At 37.6% G+C, this 22,387-nt stretch overlaps 1 protein-coding gene across 4 annotated transcripts in view; it reads right to left on the reverse strand.

Annotated features, from left to right (window-relative positions):
- Tprg1 (tumor protein p63 regulated 1) overlaps nt 1-22,387 on the reverse strand; it is a 146,745-nt gene that overhangs the window by 71,304 nt on the left and 53,054 nt on the right. For all 4 annotated transcript variants that reach the window (XM_087187019.1, XM_021255687.2, XM_087187020.1 and 1 more), the window contains exon 4: nt 7,555-7,731. In XM_087187019.1, coding sequence (XP_087043145.1) covers nt 7,555-7,731 — 177 coding nt within the window. The remainder of the gene's footprint in view (nt 1-7,554; nt 7,732-22,387) is intronic.

Below are 22,387 nucleotides of genomic sequence, written 5' to 3' on the forward strand. Positions count from 1 at the left end.
CAAAATAGACCACATACACACACATACTCATACATGTTTAAGTAAGTGCAAAGGGATTGAAGTTATCCCCTCTATATTATCAGATCTTAGTGTGATGAAATTGGAGATCCACAGCAAAAGAAACTCAAAAAATTTCATAAACATGTGGAAATTGAACAACACACTTCTGAATAACTAATGGGTCACAGAGGAAATTAAAGAAGAAATCAGACAGTTGCTTCAAATAAATGACAATGACAATACAACATACTGGAATCTATGGGACACAATGAAAGCAGTCTTATGAGGGAAATTCATAGCAGTGAATACACATATTAGGAAAACAGAAAGAGCCCAATTAAACAACCTGATGCTGAACCTCAAGCTTCTAGAAAAAGAAGAACAGGACAACCCCAGAGCACATACAAGGGAGGAAATTATAAAGATCAGAAGAGAAATCAATGCAATGGAGACTAAGGGAACAATACAAAAAATCAATGAAGCCAAGAGTTGGTTCTTCGAAAGAATCAACAAAATTGACAAACCCTTAGCCAACCTTGTCAGAAAAAGGAAAGAAAAGGCCCAAATCCATGCAATTAGGAATGAAAAGGATGAAATCACAACAGACCCAGCAGAAATCCAGATGATCATCAATACCTACTTCCAGAACCTATACGCCAATAAGATGGACAGCACCGAAGAAATGGACTGATTCCTAGATACCTATGAATTACCAACGTTGAACAAAGAAGACCTAAAATTTCTGAACAACCCAATATCAACCAATGAAATTGAAAATGTAATTAAAAACTTATCAACTAAGAAAAGCCCGGGCCCTGATGGCTTCACTGCTGAATTCTACAAGACATTTAGAGAGGAACTACTGCCACTACTGTTTAAACTCTTCAATGAAATTGAAAGGGAAGCAATATTCCCAAATTCATTCCTGGAAGCAAGCATCACCTTGATCCCCAAAGCAGAGAAAGACCCAACCGAAAAGGAAAACTATAGGCCAATCTCACTAATGAACATAGATGCAAAAATCCTTAAAAAGATAATGGCAAACAGAATGCAGAAGATCATCAAGAAGATCATCCACCCTGATCAAGTGAGATTCATCCCAGGGATGCAGGGATAGTTCAATATATGCAAATCAATCAATGTAATACACTATACCAATAGAGCCAAAGACAAAAACCATATGATTATCTCCATAGACGCAGAAAAAGCATTTGACAAAATCCAACATGCATTAATGATAAAAATCCTAAAAAAAATTGGAATAGATGGTCTCTACCTCAAACTGATAGAAGCCATCAGTGAAAAACCAACAGCCAATATCATACTAAATGGTCAAAACATGAAATCCTTCACATTAAAATCAGGAACAAGACAAGGATGTCCACTATCATCACTCTTGTTCAATATAGTTCTGGAAACATTAGCCACAGCAATTAGACAAGAGAAAGGAATAAAGATAGGAAATGAAGAAGTCAAATTGTCATTATTTGCAGATGACATGATACTGTATATAGTAGACCCCAAGAACTCCACCAAAAGTCTTCTAGACTTAATAACCAAATTCAGTCCAGTAGCTGGTTACAAGGTCAACACACAAAAATCAATCACTTTCCTCCACACGAACAACAGACTCACTGAGAGAGAAATAGGGCAAATAATTCCTTTCACAATAGCATCCAAAAAACTGAAATACCTAGGAATCAACCTAATGAAAGAAATCAAAGACCTCTTCTTTGAAAACTATGGCACTCTGAAAAAGAGAGATTGAAGATGATATCAGAAAATGGACAGACATCCCCTGCTCCTGGGTAGGAAGGATTAATATAGTGAAAATGGCCATACTTCCAAAACTGCTATATAGATTTAATGCAATTCCAATTGAAATCCCAGCAGGATACTTCATGGACCTTGAGAAAACAATCCAAAAATTCATTTGGAACAAGAAGGGACCCAGAATAGCAAAAACAATTCTAGGTAACAGAGACATGGCAGGGGGTATCACAATCCCCAACCTGCAACTATACTACAAAGCTACTGTGATAAAAACAACATGGTACTGGCAAAGAAACAGACTTGAGGACCAGTGGAACAGATTACAAGATGCAGAAACAACACCAGACACACTCAGCTATCTCATCTTCGACAAAGGAGCCAAACACCCTCACTGGAGGAAAGATAGCCTCTTTAATAAATGGTGCTGAAAAAATTGGGCTTCAACTTGCCAAAGATTAAAACTAGACTTATATCTCTCACCATGCACTAAACTAAAATCAAAATGGATTAAAGATCTAAATATTAAAATAGAAACTCTGAACCAGTTGGAACAGAGGTTAGGTAGACCCCTTGAAGACATCGGTGTAGGAAAAGATTTTATGAACAAAACTTCAGTTGCCCGTGAACTAGCACAAACAATCAACAAGTGGGATCTCTTCTTATTAAAAGGTTTCTGCACAGCAAGAGAAACCACCAGCAGTGTGAAGAGACAACCCACAATGTGGGAAAAAATCTTCACCTGCTCTTCCTCAGACAAAGATCTACTATCTCGAATCTATAAAGAACTGAAAAAGATCAGACCTCCCACAGTTAAAGACCCAATCTGAAAATGGGCATCTGAAATGAACAGATATTTCTCAGACAAAGAAGTAGAAATAGCAAATAAATACATGAAAAAATGTTCAACATCACTGGTCATTTGAGAGATGCAAAGGAAAACAATGCTGAGATTCCACTTCACTCCAGAAAGAATGGCTGCTATCATGAAATCAACCAATAACAAATGCTGGTGGGGCTGTGGGGAAAGAGGAACCCTGCTCCACTGCTGGTGGGAGTGTAAACTGGTGCAACCACTGTGGAAATCAGTATGGAGATACCTCAAAGAACTAGGACTGGAAGTCCCATTTGACCCTGCTATTCCACTTCTGGGGATCTTCCCCAAAGAATTAAAAGAATTATACCACAGTGATATATGTGCACCCATGTTCATAGCAGCACAATTTGTAATAGCTAAAACTTGGAAACAGCCCAAATGCCCATCAACTGGAGACTGGATAAAGAAAATGTGGGGTTTTTTTTATAAAATGGAGTATACTCAGCCATAAAAAATGAGAAATCAGAGACATTTATAGCTAAGTGGATGCACACTGAGGCTATACTCTTAAGTGAAATAAATAGGACACACATGTATAAATACCAAATAGTTTCTCTGATGTGAGAAACTGAAAGTGTAAATATGGACTAAATGTATAATAGGTAATGTGAAATAGGAAGAAAAGGGCCAAAGTGGAAGGAAGTGGGAGGGCTAGGGGAAAGGATAGAAGGGAATGGGATTCATACGAGAAAATGGAAAAATAGGAAAGAAATCTTTGTAAATAGGGAGGAATGGAGGGGTTGAAGGGAGGGCTGGGCAAGGGTGAAAAATAAGAACCAAGAGAGACTATGTAAAGGTGCAAATTTCCAATGATGAATGTCATTATATTGTATACCTAAAATGTACCAATGATTAGAATGAATAATCGATAATGTAAAATAGGAAGAAAAGGTCCAAAGGGGTAGGGGTAGTGGGAGAGGCAGGGGAAAGGAAAGAAGGGAAAGGAAAAATGCTGAGAAATGGAAAAAATGGAAATAAAGTCTTTGTAAATAGGGAAGGGTGGAGGGCGTGAAGGGAGGGCTAAGAATGGGGAAGAAATAAGAACCAAGATGCATTATATAAAGGTACAATTCCCAATGAGAAATGTGATTGTGTTGTATACCTACAATGTACCAATAAAAGTATTTAATTTAAAAAAAATAGTATTTATGGTTGAGAGAAATCAAGAAAAATTAAAAAATAGTCTCATAACAGAATATCAAATCTAAGTGCTGCAGCAAAATCAGGGTTTTAAAGGAAATTTATAGCTCTAAATGCTCATATTAGGAAATCAGAAATATCTATAATTAATAACTTTGGTTTCAACCTTAAACAGCTAAAAAAAGAAAAAAGTAAACCCAAAGTAAACAGAAGAAACCAAATAATAAAAAGCAGAAATCAACTAAATAAAAATCAGACAAACAATACTGATAATTATCCAAATGATAAAACATGTTCTTGCTAAAACTGGAGACAGAGACAGAGAGAAAGAAGACACAAATCACCTTTTCTAGGAAACAAAGAAGATATTACCAAGTGTCTTAACAAGTTTACTAAATGTCTTAACAGCATTAAAGAGGCCATAATGGAACATTATTAATAAACTGTCTTCAACTACAAGTTAAATAAATTTAACAAATTTTTTGAAAGATATAATTTACTAAAATTAAAGCAAAATCAAGAAAAACTATTCACTAAGCCAAGTGTTGTAAAGCAAATTAATTCATTATTTGAAAACAAACAAGCAAGGGCAGGGGATTTAGCTCAGTGGTTCCACCGCCTGCCTTGCGAGTGCAAGGTCCCAAGTTCAATGCCCGGTACCAAAAAAAAAAAAAAAAAAAAACCAAAAACCCAAACAAGCAAAAAACTATCCCACCAAGTATCGCCCAGGTCCAGATTTCTCTTGTAAACTTCTTTAAATGGTCCGGAAAGGGATTACATTGCTCATAATTTTTAAATTGTTTTAGAAAATAAATGAAAGAACACTTCCCAAATTGTTTTATGATAGCGGTATAATCCAAATATCAAAACCTGGTAAAGACATTACAAAAGAATAAAAATAACAAATTGATAGCTCTCACAAGCAAAAACACAAAAATCCTCAAAAAAAAAAACAAATGAAACCCAACAGTAAATAAGAAGAATAAAATGTCACGATGAAATGGGTTTGTCGTGGTAATGAAAGCTTAATTTTGTATTTGAAAAATCTTTTAAAAACTATATATTTTTTTGTTGGTGGAAATTAAACTGAGACCCTCACATGTGCTAGATAAACACTCTATCACTGACTTAATTATCCTACATAGCCCCAAATGTGATTTTTAAAAAAGCAAGCTGATGAAAAATTAAATGTACATAAGAATTTAAATTAGAAGGAGATTAATAGATAAGAAGTGACTATCAGATAGCAAAATGTAATATATGGTTAGAATAGTTAAAGCCATTTTGTCCATTAATAAACAGATAAAAGGAATGGAATGAAGAATCTAGAAAGACACAAATGCACAAAGAAAAAATATATGATGCAGATGCACTTCAAATCAATGTCAGAAAATGGAATATTGAATAAATGATGCTGAAAACCCTAGACTACCATCTGGGTAAAATAAAAACTGATTGTATTTCTTTTTTACACAAGCAAATGTGAGATGAAGTATAAATTTAACTATATTTAAATATAAAATTATAAGATCAAAAGAAAACTTGGAAATTGATTTTATAATTGCCGTGCAGAGAAAGCCTTTCTCAACAAGTCATAAATTTACAAGCCTTGAAATACTGATATATTTAACACTTAAATATTAAAGGCATTAAGATTAAAATATAAAATAAAAATACTTAAAAATAAAAATAGCATTATAAAGTTATGAGACATAACAAATGGGAAAAATATTTGCAAAATATATGGCAGAAAAGAGGAAGAGTTTTTTTATACATAAATAGTTTTTACAAATCAATAAGACAAAAATTTAATGTCTCAAGAGAAAACAAGAAAATACGGTCAAAAAAGGCATTTTGTACAAAAAAATAAATAAAATGACTTTCTAAATTTAGAAAAACATACTCAAAATCCTTAAAATTCTAGTGATCCAAATTAAAACAAGAAAAAAAAAAGCAAGAGTAAAGTTAAAAATAAATATCCATCAAAGAAAGGCCAGATAAATAGATTAGTCTTAAAACATTCTGCACTATTAAAGATTAAGATTGACCTATAGATGAATATGTAATACATCTCCAAGGTTTATCACTGGATATACAGCATGAAATAGGACACTTTATGACATATGCTTCTATTGGGTCAGACAATATGCAATAAGTATGTGTGTAAAGATACACATTTTTAAGAGTATACAAAAATTGAGGTAGTGTGTATATTTTAATTCATTACAATTTATAGACCATTTCTTCAAATATGGACAAGATACTGCTTTCCTCTCTCAACAGAATACTGGGCTGAAGATTTAAAGTAGTAAAGAAAGGTCCTAAACAATTTTTGTAATGAATAAATATGTTTTTACAATGTGTATGCATTATTGAAAAAATCTACCAGTTTTAAAAGTTAGTGAACTAAATGAGTTAATCACTTCTTGTATACATGAAACAGTAAATAAAAAATAGGTCTTTATTATGGTAATCTTCATATAAGGAAACTCAATTACTTCATCAAACTGTATCTTAAAAAGATTTTTTCTAGGGTCCGGGGATTTAGTTTAGTGGTTCCGCCGCCTGTTGCGCAAGCACAAGGACCCAAGTTCGATCCCTGGTCCAAAAAAAAAAAAGATTCTTTTCTGTGTCTTAAAAAGATTTCTCAAAGAAATTGAAAGTGTAAATAAGGATGAAAATGATTACAATCAATAAATGATAATTTGAAAGAAGAAAAGGTCCAAGGGTTTGGGGATGGTGGAAGGGAAAGGGGAAAGGGAAGAAGGGAAAGAGAAAAATTATGAGGAAAAAAAAATGGAATCAAACTGTGTAGCTAGGGAAGGGTGGAGGGGGTGAAGGGTGCAGAGGTAATGGGAGAAAAAATAAAAACTAAGATGCCTCATGTTCTGGTACAAACACCCAATGATAAATGTAAATGTATTTTATACCCAAAATGTACCAATAAATATATATATTTAAAAAAAAAAAGATTTTTCAAAATTTACTATGCACCAGACACAATGCTAGGTACTTTAAAGAACAACAAATATGGCGCCTGTCCTCAAGCAGCCTGGAAGTGCATGAGAAGAGCTCACCTTCAGTCTTAGAGGAACATGGTTATCCTTATGGCTTAGATCTAAAATATTTAGGAAATGGAGTTCTTTCTAAGGCCATAACAGGAACACTCAATTCTTTAATCCTCATCTGTGGATCCCACCCAGTCCCTAGTTAACTGTTATGGTCTCTAAGACAGTGAATCTTCGCTCCAACTAAGCCTCCAGGCACAGTCTAAAGAGACTTATACAGCAATTAAATGGCCATCTTGAGTTCTATCCAGTTGGTTTTACAGAATAAATTGATGTCCCAAAAGGACTACATGTTGTCCCTCCTCCACTCTTTTGATGTACTGTTCCTTTTGCTTGCAATGTTACTTAATTTTTTTCTTCTTCCATGGTACCTCTTACCCAACAACAAATATTGGCTCAACTGGTACTTGGGGAAAACTTCTCTACCTATGTGCCACATGAATTGTGTCAAGAGCTTTTCTTCTTGCTCTCACACCTCTTCCCACCTTACATTTAGCTATTTCTTGCCAGTTTCAGGTATTGAAGCACAAATTTGCTTCAAGTTGTATCTTTGGTGCCTGACACAGAGTAGAAACTCAAAAGTTTCCTAAGTTCAATCATAGAACTTGCCCGTTTCTGTGAATCCTTCCAGCTTAAAATTCTGAACTGACGTTGTTATTGACTTCCAGTCTGCCGTGCCCCTGCTGACATAGTACTCACTTGTCCAGTGACATCCTGGGGAAGACAAAGCTGCCCAGGCAGACACGATAGACAGCACTCAGGAGAATCTGCTGCAGCTGTACACAGCTGAGCATGATGAAGTCATATTTGCAGATGAACAGAGTCTTCTCTGTGAGCAGCACAATTCTCTCCTTCTCATTGTTCCAGTGGTCTATCCTGTAGGCAGCAAGGAGGAGAAAGTTAATGGAATAGACTTTTCAAGTTAAAGATAGGCATTCATTGAAACATCTAACACAGATGAGAGTGAGGTTCAATATCTGAGAAGAAAGAAAGTGAGAGATACCTAATATTACCCATCCCTCAGTCTGTCCCCATGAAGAGAGAAGGGAATGTGCAAAATGACAAGCAAATATTTTAGCATCCCAGAGCTCAGAGAAGATTAGCATGATGAAATCCATTAGAGGCATACCAGGTTTGCAGCACATTGACATTCAACTGCTTTACACTTCTCAATATCCCTTTGCCAAACAGACACCTTCGTGGAGCACATCTTCTTCCAAGGATACCGAAAACATCTTTGTTCTAACTCAATCTGTACTATACTTCAAAATTTACTCACTACACACTACCTTATGCTAATCTCCAAAGGCTGCATTGCTACCTGTGAATAAAAAGGAGGTTTAAATGCAGGCCAGCACTGTGTACTGCTCATCTACCATAACCACCTGGTGGGAACTGAAGCAAACAAGACAAGTGGGGTTCTCCCAACACAGAGTCAGAATAAACATTAGATAAGTGTTTACTGATTTGCTTTGCTTCAGGAGCGAGAGCCTTTCAGGATACGCGTAGAAAATTTTGACTGAGAGTTAAGAATTCCTCTGAGTGAAAACAAGAAGGAATAAGAACAATGGTTTTTGATTGAAAGTAGCTGAGCCTATTTTATAATTCCCTGATGCACAGTATTTTTGCTTTCTACTGTAGCCTTTAGGGTATAGCAATTTGTGGTTCGTTAGAATTGTTTCAGTACATGGTTTTACCAAAAAACTGAAAAGGTTAATTTGTGAGCAGTTCATGCCTGAATTCTCACCACGCAGAATCAATCTAAAGTGTGAATTGTGTGGGCACCCTGCTCCCAACCATTGTCCATACAGTCACCTCCATGTACTGCTTAAAATAAAAGCAGAATGGTATTCCTCCCCTGTTCACTCTATTAAACAGCACCTCCTTGACTTAAGTTCAAGCCCAAGGTCTTCAACACAAACTACAGGTCTGTGTGTGGTTTGGCTTGTGCACTGGGTCATTTCACAGCATGCTGAGAAAACTCAGTGTTCAAGTTGTGGCTCAGTTGCCTCATTCAAAAAGGGTTTCTTATACTCCTCTATAAAGTTAGCCCCTCATAATACTTCTAAGAGCATCCTGATGCTTCCTCCTTTGTGCCATACATTTATCACTGTCTGCAGGAAAGAATGATATATAAAATGTTTAGACAGCACATCAAGCACTGCCCAGCTCCAGGGCACACTTCACCACAGAGGGTGGGGCAACCCAGTAAGTATGAGCTGAGAGTCTACACCGTGTGTAAGAGTGTGTATGCACCTGTGGCAGTTCCATAGGGAAGAGATTGCATCAACAGGGCTATTCTTTCTATCCAGTTTCTGTCCAACAACCAGTACTAAATAAATATCAGCCGAGTGAATAAATAAATGCCAATTATAATCACTTTGGAAGATCTAGAGTGGTGTAACAGAGTGGGTGGGAACTCCCTGCTCTGTCGTTTACTAACTCTGCAAGATTGGACTTTTTAACTTTCTATGGTTTAGATTATTTATTTGTGAAATGGAGACAATGCTAGTATTTACCTCATAAATTTGAGGAGATGACTAAGGGAAATTATTTTTAGGGCTCTAAAATTGGTCATTGTATTTAGGTCACTAAATGACTTTGGGTAACTCAGTTATACTCCGCTCTTCTGTGTAGTTGTGCAGGTTACACTGAACTGTCAACTTAACTGAATTAAGAGACCCTCAAGTGGTGATTGGATCATGGAGGTGCTATACTCATCAGTGGATGTTCACAGCTGAATGTGGTGTGAGAAGGTAGGGCCCTGTTGGCTATGGGTCACTGATACCATGTCTTTGGAAGACATATCTCTCCCCGGAGATTGCCTCTGTGCTCTGCTTCCTGGCTGCCATGAAGTGAGCAGCTGTGTTCCACCACACCCTTCCTTCTTCCATGATATTCCTGCCTTTCAACCAGCTGATCATGGACTGAAACCTCTGAAACCAAGAGCCAAATAAATGCTTCCTCTTTTAAGTTTTGTGTGTTAAGTATTTTGGTCACAGCAACAAAATGCTGACTAGTACAGTAGTCTAAAGAGAGACACACAAGGTGAACTTAGGGAGGAAAAACAGGAAGAAACATGAGCAACAGAAGAACACAAATGGAGAGGAAAGAAAGAGGAAAATAGCAGAAGGAGAAAAAAGAAGAATGAGATCTTTGATAGATGCCTTAGTATGTGCCAGCCATTGCATATTTTAAGTATCAGCTCTGCAGCTATGCACAACACTTTGAAGAAGGTTACATCCAAGGCCATTCTGCTAGGAAATGATATTAGAGTTAGTGTACAGTGTAAAGAAACACCCTGGAATTTAACAGACCTGGTGTAAATCTTTGTTCTATGGTTTTCACCCACTCTAACACACAGTGATATTCAACTCCTACTCCACTGAGAGAAAGAGCGAATTCTTGCTAGCCTGCTTAACATTCTTAGTCTTGGACGGGAACTCTGAAATGTCTTATCAGATATCTACATAAACTTCTCTAAATAGATCGTATCTACTTAGCAGTACATTATGAGCTGCTGCCTAATAAACCAGACTTGTTTTTAGTCTTTAAAAACTGCAGCTTTTGGTTGAATGGTTTTACTGAAAATGTCAGCACTCCATAATGAGATTTATTTTAAAAGGTAAAGGATTCCGGGAAAAAGGAGAATTCTTTTTAGGAACACAGAGTGCTCTGCTGTGACACAGACTCTGCATAATTTACATGTTGGGAATGTCTGAATTCAGGTAAACACACAGGCTTATAAATAGTTTTGGGTCACCATCTCTAGCTCCTGGGTGGTATATTTATTTAGGGTTCAATCACACCTTTTTTCCCCTAAAGAACTCATGGAGAAAACATTGAGTCTCATAGTCCTGATATTAATACTCTTGAAGTTTTGAGGGTAATAAGAACAACAAATATAGAAATAGGATTAACAATAATATATTGAGTTTGTAGAGCTTGTGAAAATATATAAAGTCCTTGAATATAGATGCTGTCATTTAATTCTTACAATAACCCTTAGACTAAATGTTACTACCCCCATGTTAAAGACCAGGAAACTAAAGTCCACAGACCCTTAAAATGATCTGCCCTTTGTCTTACACATAGCAAAAGTGGTGCTGGGACCTGAAACAGACACTGGAACATCAAATCGAGGAATAGCACTGGTTTTCTCCTCAGTATTAGCATTTCCAGAATGAGGGCCCTTTACTATGGCTTGGGGATATGGCTAAAGCCACCTGTGGAAAGTGGATGTGATGATTCCACCTCTGGAAGTGTTCTCTCTAGCAACTCTCTCTCCAGAGCAGAGCTCATCTCTGCCCCTCGAAAACTTTTCCTTCTTCAATGCCTTTATCTTGGGCCATGTCTCTCCAGTCTGTTACGTAGAGACTGAGGACTCATTCTCTGCTCATAATCTTCCCTTACCATCCATGCCAATTCCTGGGTTATTCTCAAAATGTCTCAAAACCACCCACTTCTCTCCATGCCCATCACCCTTCTGCCCAGACTTCTTTTACCTTCTCCTGGACTGTTGACATCAGCCCCTCACCCAACCTGGGATGCTGGCCCCTTAGCCCTGGCTTACCCACATCTCCCCTCGCTCCCTTTCAATCTCTTCACTTTCAGGAACTGAGGGAGTTCTTCTGAAAAAATAAATAAATTTGGTCTTCACAGCACCACCCCTGGCTTAAAACTCTAACAGTTTCCCATGGCTCTATGAGAAACACTCCAAAATATTAACCTCACCCAACACCCTTTGTAGGGTCAGGCCTCACCTACTCCTTCAAACTCATCTCAGGCCAACTCATTCCACTCAGTTCTCCTTAATCTTATTTCAGTTGTTTGCACCCTGGCCCCTGCAACTTAAGGGCCTTTGCACACACTCTTCCCTCGTGCTGTCAAGGTTCTTGTTGGCCTTCATCACTTAGTTAACTCCTGTAGGGCTGAGACCCATCCCTTCTGAACTCAGAAGCCTGCTCAGAGCTCCAAGACTACTTCTCTCCCTTCTCATATATGCCTTCCTAGCCCCACACATTTCTCTTCCATAACACAGGAAGTTTTACAGTTATTTTATGATTATATAATTAATATCAGTCTCCCTTCCAACTCTGTAAACTCTGCAAAGTCAAAGTCTTTTTCCCACCCTTATTTCAAGGCTGCACTTGTCTAAAAATTAGTCTAACGTGAATTAGTAAAGAACAATTTTTTTTCAGTGCAACTTATAGGGCCTGACACAGGCTGCTTGGAGAAACTCAGTGCTTCATTTTACACAACGAAATACTCCCCCATAAAATTGCACCTTAAAACATCAGTAACATTTGGGAAATGTCATGTCATACAGTACGAGTAGGAAACAAATGTTACCTAAAGTAGAGTTTCACTTGTGCAACAACAAAACCAAAATAAGGCAAGCATTCAAATAGTAACATTGAATATTTCTGAGGGTGGGATTGCACTGGATTTTGATTTCTCTTACCTACCAGTTTATTTTATAGTAAAATTTTTCTGCTATTTTAATAAAATAGATTTTTTAAAAAATTGCACTGATCCTTCTTTGAGTTCTCAGTTTAAACCCTGTTATCCCAAAGCAGATGTCATCTTTCTTCCTTTAAGTACACACAAACCTGTATCGGTGCTCCTCGTGTGGGCCTAGTCACCGTTTCCTCTCTATTACACTGATTTCTGCCCATTGCTCCACATACATTAAGTAGGAGCTCTTCCACTGCAGAACTGGGGCTTCATTCCTATCTGGGTTTCTTCCTTATACCCGGCACAGTAGGGTCTCAGTAAGTTAGCAAGTCAAGGAATGAGATCCAGGCCTTCCTTTGTGAGAGCCAATTTTCCCTGGCAGGGCATTTGCCACCTCATGTCTGGTCTCGCTGTTCCTCAGCACCAGCAACACTGGAATGGCGATGGGCCGAGTCTGGATGCCTCCGGGTAAGAAAGCACAGGGAGGTTTTGAGTCTGCAGTTCCTGGGATGACAACAGATTCTCCAGCAGAGGGCAACAGCGAACCAGTAATGACAGGCCGGACCCAGACTGCAAGTTTCCAGGGACCAGCACCCAGTTACTCCAGTCTCCCCAGATGTCTCTCCGGCAGCTCCAGCCTCACACTCAACAATCCTTTCAGATGCTCTTTTAAGACTGTGGTAAATCAGTTTGTGGTTTGGAAATGATCTCTTTCCAAGATATCTGCCCCTCCCTCTCTCCTCTCTCTCTCTCCCTCCCTCCCTCCCTCTGTTTCATTTCCTCCTCTTTTTTATACAGTGACTATGTGACTGACAGTCCTCTGCACATCAATCTTGCTGCCACCCTTAAACCTCTCAGCATGCCCAGCCCTTGAAGAGGAGATTTTCTGGACTAGCTGCCAGGAGGAAAAAAACAGAATCATTGATTCATTTGACACATATTCCCTGAACACCCACTGGGTTCTGGACCCTGAGAAGAATACAGTTTGAGTCTGCTCTTCAAATCCAAACAGAGGAAAAACGCATGGCTCTGGAGCAAAGCAATTTCCCTCCCCTTGAGTTAAGTGGAGTCTTGTAAAACTTTTAGCTAAATAATCCACGTACATTTCTTTCATTCATTTGGTTAGTCTTTTGCCAGGACTCTCCAATTTGTTGAAAATAGGAGACCCTCAAAGTACACACAGTATTCTAATAAAAACCCAATGCCACAAACCTTCCCTGTTCCCAGGTCTCCCAACTTGACGTGCTGGCATTCATTTGTTTTCCTCCCCTCTATCCTGCTACCAATCATGTACCAGGCCCCATGCTAGCTAGAATACTGAGAAGGTCTTACTCTTCTTGAGGAACAAACGACTCTCTATCACGCCCAGTACACGTGTAGGAGAAAATAAGACACCACACAAAAGTAACTCAAATCCACGAGGAGAGACTCAGATCTCAGGATTCAAGTCTGGGCTGCCAGGGCTGAGAAGAGTAGCCCCAGGCCTCTATGTGACACCCTAGAAAAATGTTCTCTGATCTATACTTAATTTCCTCCTATAAAGTGAAGATCTCTGTGTAGCCAATGCACTAGATGCAAAACACAGATGATTTTTGTAGCATAAACAAGGAAAGAACTGGGAGTGTTTATTCATCTCTTCGACACTTTCTTAACATGTACCTATCACAAAACAGTTAGAGTGTTCCCCTATGATGTAGATAGGACAGACCTAGAATCATCTGTTTATGAATCCTACAAAAGATTTTTTTTTCCTGAATAAAGGCAGTCTTACTTGTTTTCCACTTGATTATAGGGGGAAAGTAATTTTTTCTTGAGAGAACAAAGGTGTTTCTGAGTTTTAAAAATATAATAAGAACTATTAACAGTAAGTTTTAGTTGAGATATTATATATACATCAGGCCTGACACTTCTGTGATCTATATGCACATATAAATAATTCTTCCACATATTTTTCTTGGATTATAATGACAAAAGCTCCCAGGTATTAAGAGTCTTGTCTGGAATCAAGTGCTCTGCCAGATGTTATGTACATTTAAACTCTTTTAATCTTTCCCAAACAAACCTGATAAATATAGCTAAGAAAACTGAAGCCCAGCAAGGTACTAGGGACTGAAGGCTGGTGTTCCTCTAAAATCCCTGAGTTGAAGCCGTAACACCCAGTATGATGATATTTCCAGGTGAAACCTTTTGGAGGAAATGAGGATTAGATGAGATCATACGGGTGAAGCCTGCTTGATAGTAAAGTGGACCCTTGACATATGAACTCGGTTCATTTCTGAGGGCTGGTTGTAACTCAAGTTGGTCAATGAAGGCTCAGGCTCCTCTACACAGCTTTCAAAGTCTCTCTCCTTTATACAGGGAGATCTCAGTGTCTTTAGAGAGACACTGGCCCAGGATTTCTCAGCCCCACACAGGAAAGGATGTTGTCATGTCCTTCCAGAACTCTTTAAGGCTTAAATCTGTATCTGAAACCATCTGGAACCAAGTGGCCGGCATTCAGTTTATAACTCAAGACTTTTGTTGTAACTTAAAACTAAAGTTCCAGTTGTAATCCAAGTTGTTTGTATGTAAGGCTGGTCATAACTCGAGGGTCCACTGTGTTGGTGCCCTCATAAACAGAAGAGACACCAGAGATTCTTCTCTCCACCATATGAGGAAACAGTGAAAAGGAAACTTTCTTTGGCCAGAAGTTCCTCACCGAGAACCAAATCAACCAGTTGGCTGGCTTATTGATGTAGACTTTCTCCCTCTAAAACTGCAAGAACTAAAAGTCTGTTGTTTAAGCCATCCAGCCTCTAGTATTCTGTTACAACACCTCAAACTGACTAATACAAGTGGTTAACTTGTTCTAAGTAATAAAGCCAGGATTCATCCAAGATATGTTTGAATTTAAGCCCTTGAGCCCTCCTCTTTACCAAATCACCATCCATTAAGAAAAGTAACTAAATCTCTATTTAATCAGCACATAGAGCTGTATAAGTCTTTATACTATTATTTTACATTAGACAATGAACTCCTCTAAAATGGTCTTTGTCCTAATAAAGCTTATAATCTAATGAGAGGAAAAGATAAATAAACCAAGCATCACCATACAGTGATAAATTGTAAGACAGACATACGTGGAATGTGTGATGGAAATTCTGATTAATGGCTACCATTTACTTATGTTAGTTTTGCAAAAGTTTTTCTCTATGTGCTTCATATGAATTTCTTCAATTAGGCTTCCATCAACTCTGTGAGGAAGAGAGTGGTATTGTCATTTTTTACACATGAAGAACTAAAGCACAAAGAGGTTAAGTAACCTCAAAGTCACACAGCCAGAAGTTATGGAACTTGAATTCAAACTGATGGAGTGTATCTTCAGAGCGCACACTTGGAAACCACTGCTTTCTACTGAAAGGCACCCTAAAGCCACCTACAATGTCAGGACCTAGATAGAGTGTGTTTAGGAGGATTTCAAAGGATGCGCAGGAAATAGATAGCTTGATGTAGAATAATTAAGTTTAGACAGAAGGTATAGCACGTACCAAAACACAGGGGGATATGTACAAGACATCTTGTTAGATGAAATATATTTATGTAGTACGCCAAAAAATCATGGAAATAGAATCACCCTAAAAAAGTTTGGATTTCTGTGACTAAAATTCTGATTCAGGAGAGTAGAGATGAGATCCAGGTATCTGTAACCTTTTACAAGGTACCCAAGGGCCTATAGATGTAGCCTAGTGGTAGAGCAGTTCCCTATTACACACAAGACCCAGTGTTCAGTCACCAGCATGCACGCACGCACGCACACACACGCACACACACACTCACTCAAATGCAGGATGGCTATGAAAAACGAAGCATCTCAGGTATTGCTCTAGGAATTTGGGTCCTACCTAGGAACTTCTGCCAACCAGGGAGGCCCTCTTTGAGCTTATTCCTAAGGAATTTTTAGATGGCAATGCAAGATTTGTGGATTTACATAATCTTTTGGAATGGACTGCTTCAGAGAGTGTGCAAGTAGCACGGGTCCAATCTAAAGAATTAATCCTGTTCACTCTCCCTTTACCAAATTTCTTTAAGCTCTAAGAATAACCATCTGCCTCTGACTTCCCAAGCCAGGATAACTAAGACTTCAGAGCACCCTTACACAGTGTTATAGTTGCAGACTGGCCTGGTGCAGAGTAACTGCCTGTGAATTTCTTATTTCATATCCCTTGCCTGAAGACAAATTATACTTGACCAGAATTTTTGTCAAGATTTTAAGAGCTTGCATTGTAACCACAAATGAGTTTCAACTTCATCTCACATTCCAAGTGCTAGGTTTCTGATCTGTGGAGTTCATTTTGTCACATAGCCCTGAGGTTCGAGATATAAATCTGTGAGTTACCAGTTGTAAAATCATGCAACATTTCTTTATGTTTTCTGAATCTCACTTTTCACATCTGTAAAATGAAAATAACAGCTGAATATTTCTCATAGGGCTATTGTGAGGATAAGAAATATATCCTGTAGAGAACTTAATACAACACAAAGAGCACAAAATACTCAATTACTGTTGATTATTAATATAATCATAATGAAAGAGTTTGGGCTGTTGTAACAGAATACTCTAGACTGCTTTAAACAAAAGACCAAATCCTTTGAATACTTTTGCAACATTTATCGAATTAACAAATAAGTCACTGAGTGAATGATCGAGATAAATTATCTTAAAAGGACTCCTCAAGCTTACAATAGTGGTCAGACATATCAAATATTTGTATGCTGATTTTCTTAAACTAATAAGAACATTAATTCCACACACTTAAAGCAAATTTATGTCTGTTCGCTGGTCTGCCTGTATGTGTGACCCAGGTGGATGTATCTTCTTCATTACATTGGATGTCATATTTGAGTTACTCTGACTTGAAATCTGGACTACTCATGCTATGTGAAGTTACCTTTGCAGGTGGCTGCTGTGGGAAAGCTTAGAAGATGAAGACCTGGAACAGCTGGAACAAAGACCCCCCCACCCCAGGCAACTGTGAGAGTAATAATCTAATAATCGCAGCAATCATGCTGCCTATGTTTAGATACCCTGGCCAGAGAAGTCAACAATGAATTAAGATATTTGCCCAAGTTAGAAGTCACAAGAAGTCATCCAAGCTACAACTCAGGATGATAGCTTCAAATCAAATTTTATTTTTATTGATTTGCAGTTGAAATTCTCACTATGTGGAGTAAGAAAGGTATTTCTTTAGAAAAGCAATACTAGGTAACAGCCGTAAGTAATTTTCTTTACTGATCTAACAGATATTTATTGAAAAACTATTATGTAACAGGATAGTGGCAAACCAAGCAAACCTGCCTTCTTCTGACATGTGAACACTATGAAGGGAAAATAAAATAGAAACATAAATACAGAGACTTAAATAAAAGGGATTCAGGGGAATAGTCTTGGAGATAAAATAAAGAGAAGCTGCAAAGGCACGAGATGAGCTGCAGTGGGTCTGAAACAACAAGGAGACCACTGTAGTCCAAGCAAACAGAACGACAGAGAGACAGTGTTAAGCAGAAGCCAGATTATAGGCAAGAGCAAGCTGAACATTTCTTATATTACATGGTGACGATCTCCCAATTTACAGAAGAAAGAGCTGAGTTCCAATAAAATGACGTGGCTTTTTGTGTGAAGTTTCAGAGCCCAGTTCAGAATCTAGCCCTCCTGACCCCCTATCTCAGGGTACATATTTTCCATCAGGCTGTTCTTCCCACTTATTTTTCCTATGCTAGCAGGCAACTCTTCCTCTCTCTACTGCAAGATGATGTTGTAAAAACCACATGAAAGAAATGAATCTGGAAACACCCTATTTTTCACTCTTCGTGCCCAAACCACTGAAGACCTATTGAATAGCTCAAGTCCTCCTAAGTTCACCGGGAGCTCACAAGAGGCCCACCCGCTGCAAGGCTCTCTCCCCTCACCTGAACTCACTCTCAGGGATTCATTTGGTCTGGAGGCAAAGAAGCTGGCGGGAAAACAAGACCTAAATTGCAGAGGCAGCAGAAAGGGAAGAACAGAGGCGTCAGATAGAACAAATCTATACATGTCACCTCTTTTATTTATTTATTTATTTATTTATTTATTTATTTATTCATTTATGTTAAATTGGGAGGGATGTCTGCATACTGTATTTTGTTAGTTATTCTTTGAGTACATAAGCCACAGCATAGATCAGGCAAAATCAAGGAGGGTTTGGGGAGGGCACGTTATAAAAATACTTAGAGGAATTCCACAGAAATCCCAGAACAGGAACATAGCACAACTAGGCTTCTTTGGGACCTTAAAAGCCCCAAGCAATGAAAGCTACTCACTCAAGAATGGTCTCAATCAAGACTTCTGCGTTTCTCTGTCTCTATACATCTGATTGGTTTCCTCCTGAATACAGTGTCCTTACTGTTTACTGTCCATTCCTATTCCTCCTTTGATTCCACCTTGGCTGTGACCTTTGTTGCGTTAGACCTAACTACATTAATTTTCAGATCCATGCTCAGAGACCTGGTGGATCTCCGTATCTCTCTGATCACCTTCTCAAGTGTTGGTTCAGATCGTTCATGTGAGCGCTTGTTGGGCTCACAGGTAGGTACATGGATTAGCCCCTCTGTCTAATCAGCTATGGCCAAAGGCTGAAATTCTACAGTAGAAAAGAAGATTTGATGGTGAGAACACCTTTTTTTCCAGAATTGTTTCAGTTATACTACTTTCTTTTTCGTCCATAAAATTTTAGACTGAATTTGTTTATAATTTTAAAAACTCTTGCTGAGATTTTGATAGGAATTGTGTGTCAAATTTGAAGAGAATTAAAAATTACTATATTGCATCCTCCAATCCACAGTCATTCCATTTTTGTAGCTTTTGTGTGATTTTTTTTTTTTTTCATCTGTGCTTTGGAGATTTAAGCACACAAATCCTGTGTTTTATTAGATTTATATCTAAGGAGTTCTTCTTTGGATAATTATAAATATGATAAAATTTTTAATTTTGGTTTTCATTTCTATTCTTCTGGTATTATGGATTGAATCAGGGCCTTCACACTGAGCTACATCTCCAGTCATTTTATTTTATTTTATTTTTGACACAATGTCTCACTAAGTGACTAGAAAGGCTGGGCTCCAACTTGCAATCCTCTTGACTCAGTCTCCCAGAGTCCTAGGATTATGAGAGTGGACCACCATGCCCAAATTTTCACTTCTTTACTGCCAATATGTAGAAATCCAATACACTGATAAATACATGTTGAAATGGTATACTCATGCACTAGTTATCAGAATGTTTTTTTGTATTTCTTGGAATTTTCTGCATAGACTGTCATTTCATGAGCAAATAAAGACAGTTTTTGTTTTTGTTTCTTTCTTTCTTAGCTGTGCAGTTATTATTTACTTTTTATGCCTGACTGTGCTGGCTAAAACTTCGAGTATTATGTTGAACAGCAGTAGTAAGAAACAAAAACAAAACACCCCTTTCATGTTTCCAGTCTTAGGCAGAAAGCCTTTCCCCAGCAGCATGATGGTACCTGTAGGTGCTATGTAGATGCTTTTAATCACACAGGGGAAAATTCTCCTCAGTGATTCTTCTGAGACTTTTTTTTCTATCATGAGTAGTGTTTAATTTTGCCAAAATTTTCTCTGTATTAATTAATATGATCTTGTGAGTTTTCTTCTTTAGACTGCTCATATGGTAGATTATATAAATACTGAATGAGCCTTGCATTCCTGGAATAAACTCACTTGGTCATTGTATGTAACTCTTATTTTTATACTGCTGCATCGTATTTGCTATTATTTTAAGAATTTTTCAATCTCTATGCATGGAATATTGGATGGTAATCTTATTTTTCTACTGTCTTTGTCTAGCTTGGTATAAGTTATATTGGTTTCCTAGAATGACTGGAGAAGCATTCCCTTCTCTTTTGTTTTCTGAAATGGATTATGTAAATTGGTGTTCATTCTTTTGTAAGCCATGAATAGAATTCCCCAGTGAAACTATCTGGGTTGGAAATTTGGGGGGGTATGATTTTAATTATGAATCCAATCTAATTGTTACAAGTATTTAAATTTTGTCTCATACTGAATGAGTTGTGATAGTTTTCATGTTTCTAAAAACTGGTTCATGTCATTTAAATTGTCAAGTTTATCTGTTTAGAGTTGTTAGCTATAGTCCCTTATTATCTCTTGCTGTTTACAAGATCTATAGCGCTGTCTCTGGTACTGGTATTTTTTATGCCCCCCCCCATCAACTTTGCTAAAGGTTTGTCAGTTTGAATGATTCCTTCAGAGACCCAGCCTTTTGTTTTACTAATTTTCTCTACTGTTCTCTATTGTTTTTAGAAATTAGTTTCAACTCTTATCTACACTATTTCCTTTCATCTGCTCACTTTGAGTTTGCTCTTCTTTTCCTAGTTTTTTGAAGCAAGATCTTAGATTACTGATACGAGACTTTTCTGTTAGAACTATAGATCTCCCTTTCATCACTGTTTTAGATGTAAAACACACATTTGGATATGTTGTATTTTTCTTTTCATTCAGCTCAATATACTTTTTTTTTTGGTACCAGGAATCGAACTTGGGTCCTTGCACTTGTGCAGCAGGCGGTGAAACCACTGAGCTAAACCTTGGCCCCAGCTCAATATACTTTTTAATTTCTTTTTTTAATTAGTCTATGTTTGCACCACATAATGGTTCCGTGCCTTGTGTGAAGTTGGTGCGTGTACATAACACATCTCCATTCTTCCTTTCATCTCCTACCCTCTTCTCCCTCCATATCTTGACCCCCTTCCTATTTAAGAAAGATCTATTTTCCTATTTCCTATCATCTCTCTTTTATTTTGCTCTTTATTGATAATTTGGGTTTCTCAGATTTCTTTGGTCCCAGGGCTTCTTGGAAGTAGATTTTTTACTTCCAAGTGTCTGGATATTTTCATAGTCTTTTTGTCAGTGGTTTCTACTCTGATTCCATTGTCATCAGAGAACACACTCTGTATGCTTTCAATTATTTTAAATTCGGTGAGGTTTTTTTGCGGCTTAGAATATGGTAGTCTCAGTATATATAAAGTGAGTGCTTAAAAAGGTATATTCTGCTGTTATTGGATGGAATGCTCTGTAGGCTCTGTGTATTGTTGGTGTTGTTGAATTCCAAATCCATTATGATTTTCTGTCTAGTTGTTATATCAATTATAGAGAGAATGATGTTGAAGTTTTCAAGTGTACTTGTGGATTTTTCTTTCTGCTTTTGTTCTATGTTTTCACTTCATATATTTTGCATCTCTGTACATTTAGATTGCTATATTTTCTAGATGGGTTCACTTTTTATTATTACCTAATATTCCTCTCTTTCTCTGACGTGTTTCTTTATGTAGAATTTGACATTTTTACTAATTTACATAGTATAACATTTCAGGACCCACAACAACTGTCAGATTTCCAGTTTTGTCTACTGAATAAACCAGTAGAAGCAGAGACTTCCTCTTCTCTATACTGCTTACTCTTCCTAATCTCATCCTATCTTTTTCACTGCAGGATATTTTGGAACAACATGAACACCTCATATCCTTGGAGACAAATCCTCATGCAGTGTTTTGTGAACCAGGGAATATTTTTACACATTAAAAAGTGATAATAGCTGATTTTACAGAAGCTGTATAGCCTCAATATTAAGACGGAAGTTTTATCTGTTTTCTTTAATTAAACACATACAGGCAAGGTCCTATATAATCAAGATTAAGTTTAAATTATTGAGCAATTATTTCTAGAGCTTAATGCCTTTCACATAATGTCAATATTCCATTGATATTCTTCATTAAAGAAAGAAATGCTCATACTGATCATGAAGGAAACATAAAAGCAGTGGGTGCTACAAACATTTTTAAAGTTCTAAGATAATTCTAAGACATTCTGTCCTTATTTCCTCGGTATTAAAGAACCTCATAACTAATTTCAAAATACAGAGGTGAGAACATTGGAAGTGTTGTTGGTAGAGATGCACCCAGCTGGCTCCCATGGGGGATCAGGGCTGGTCCCCACACACCACTGCACCATGGAAAGAAAGAGGGGCAGT

Source organism: Heterocephalus glaber, unplaced genomic scaffold (genome assembly GCF_053883595.1).
Source record: "Heterocephalus glaber isolate CG9 unplaced genomic scaffold, H.glaber_assembly_v1.0 deba00001504, whole genome shotgun sequence".
Taxonomy (NCBI): domain Eukaryota; kingdom Metazoa; phylum Chordata; class Mammalia; order Rodentia; family Bathyergidae; genus Heterocephalus; species Heterocephalus glaber.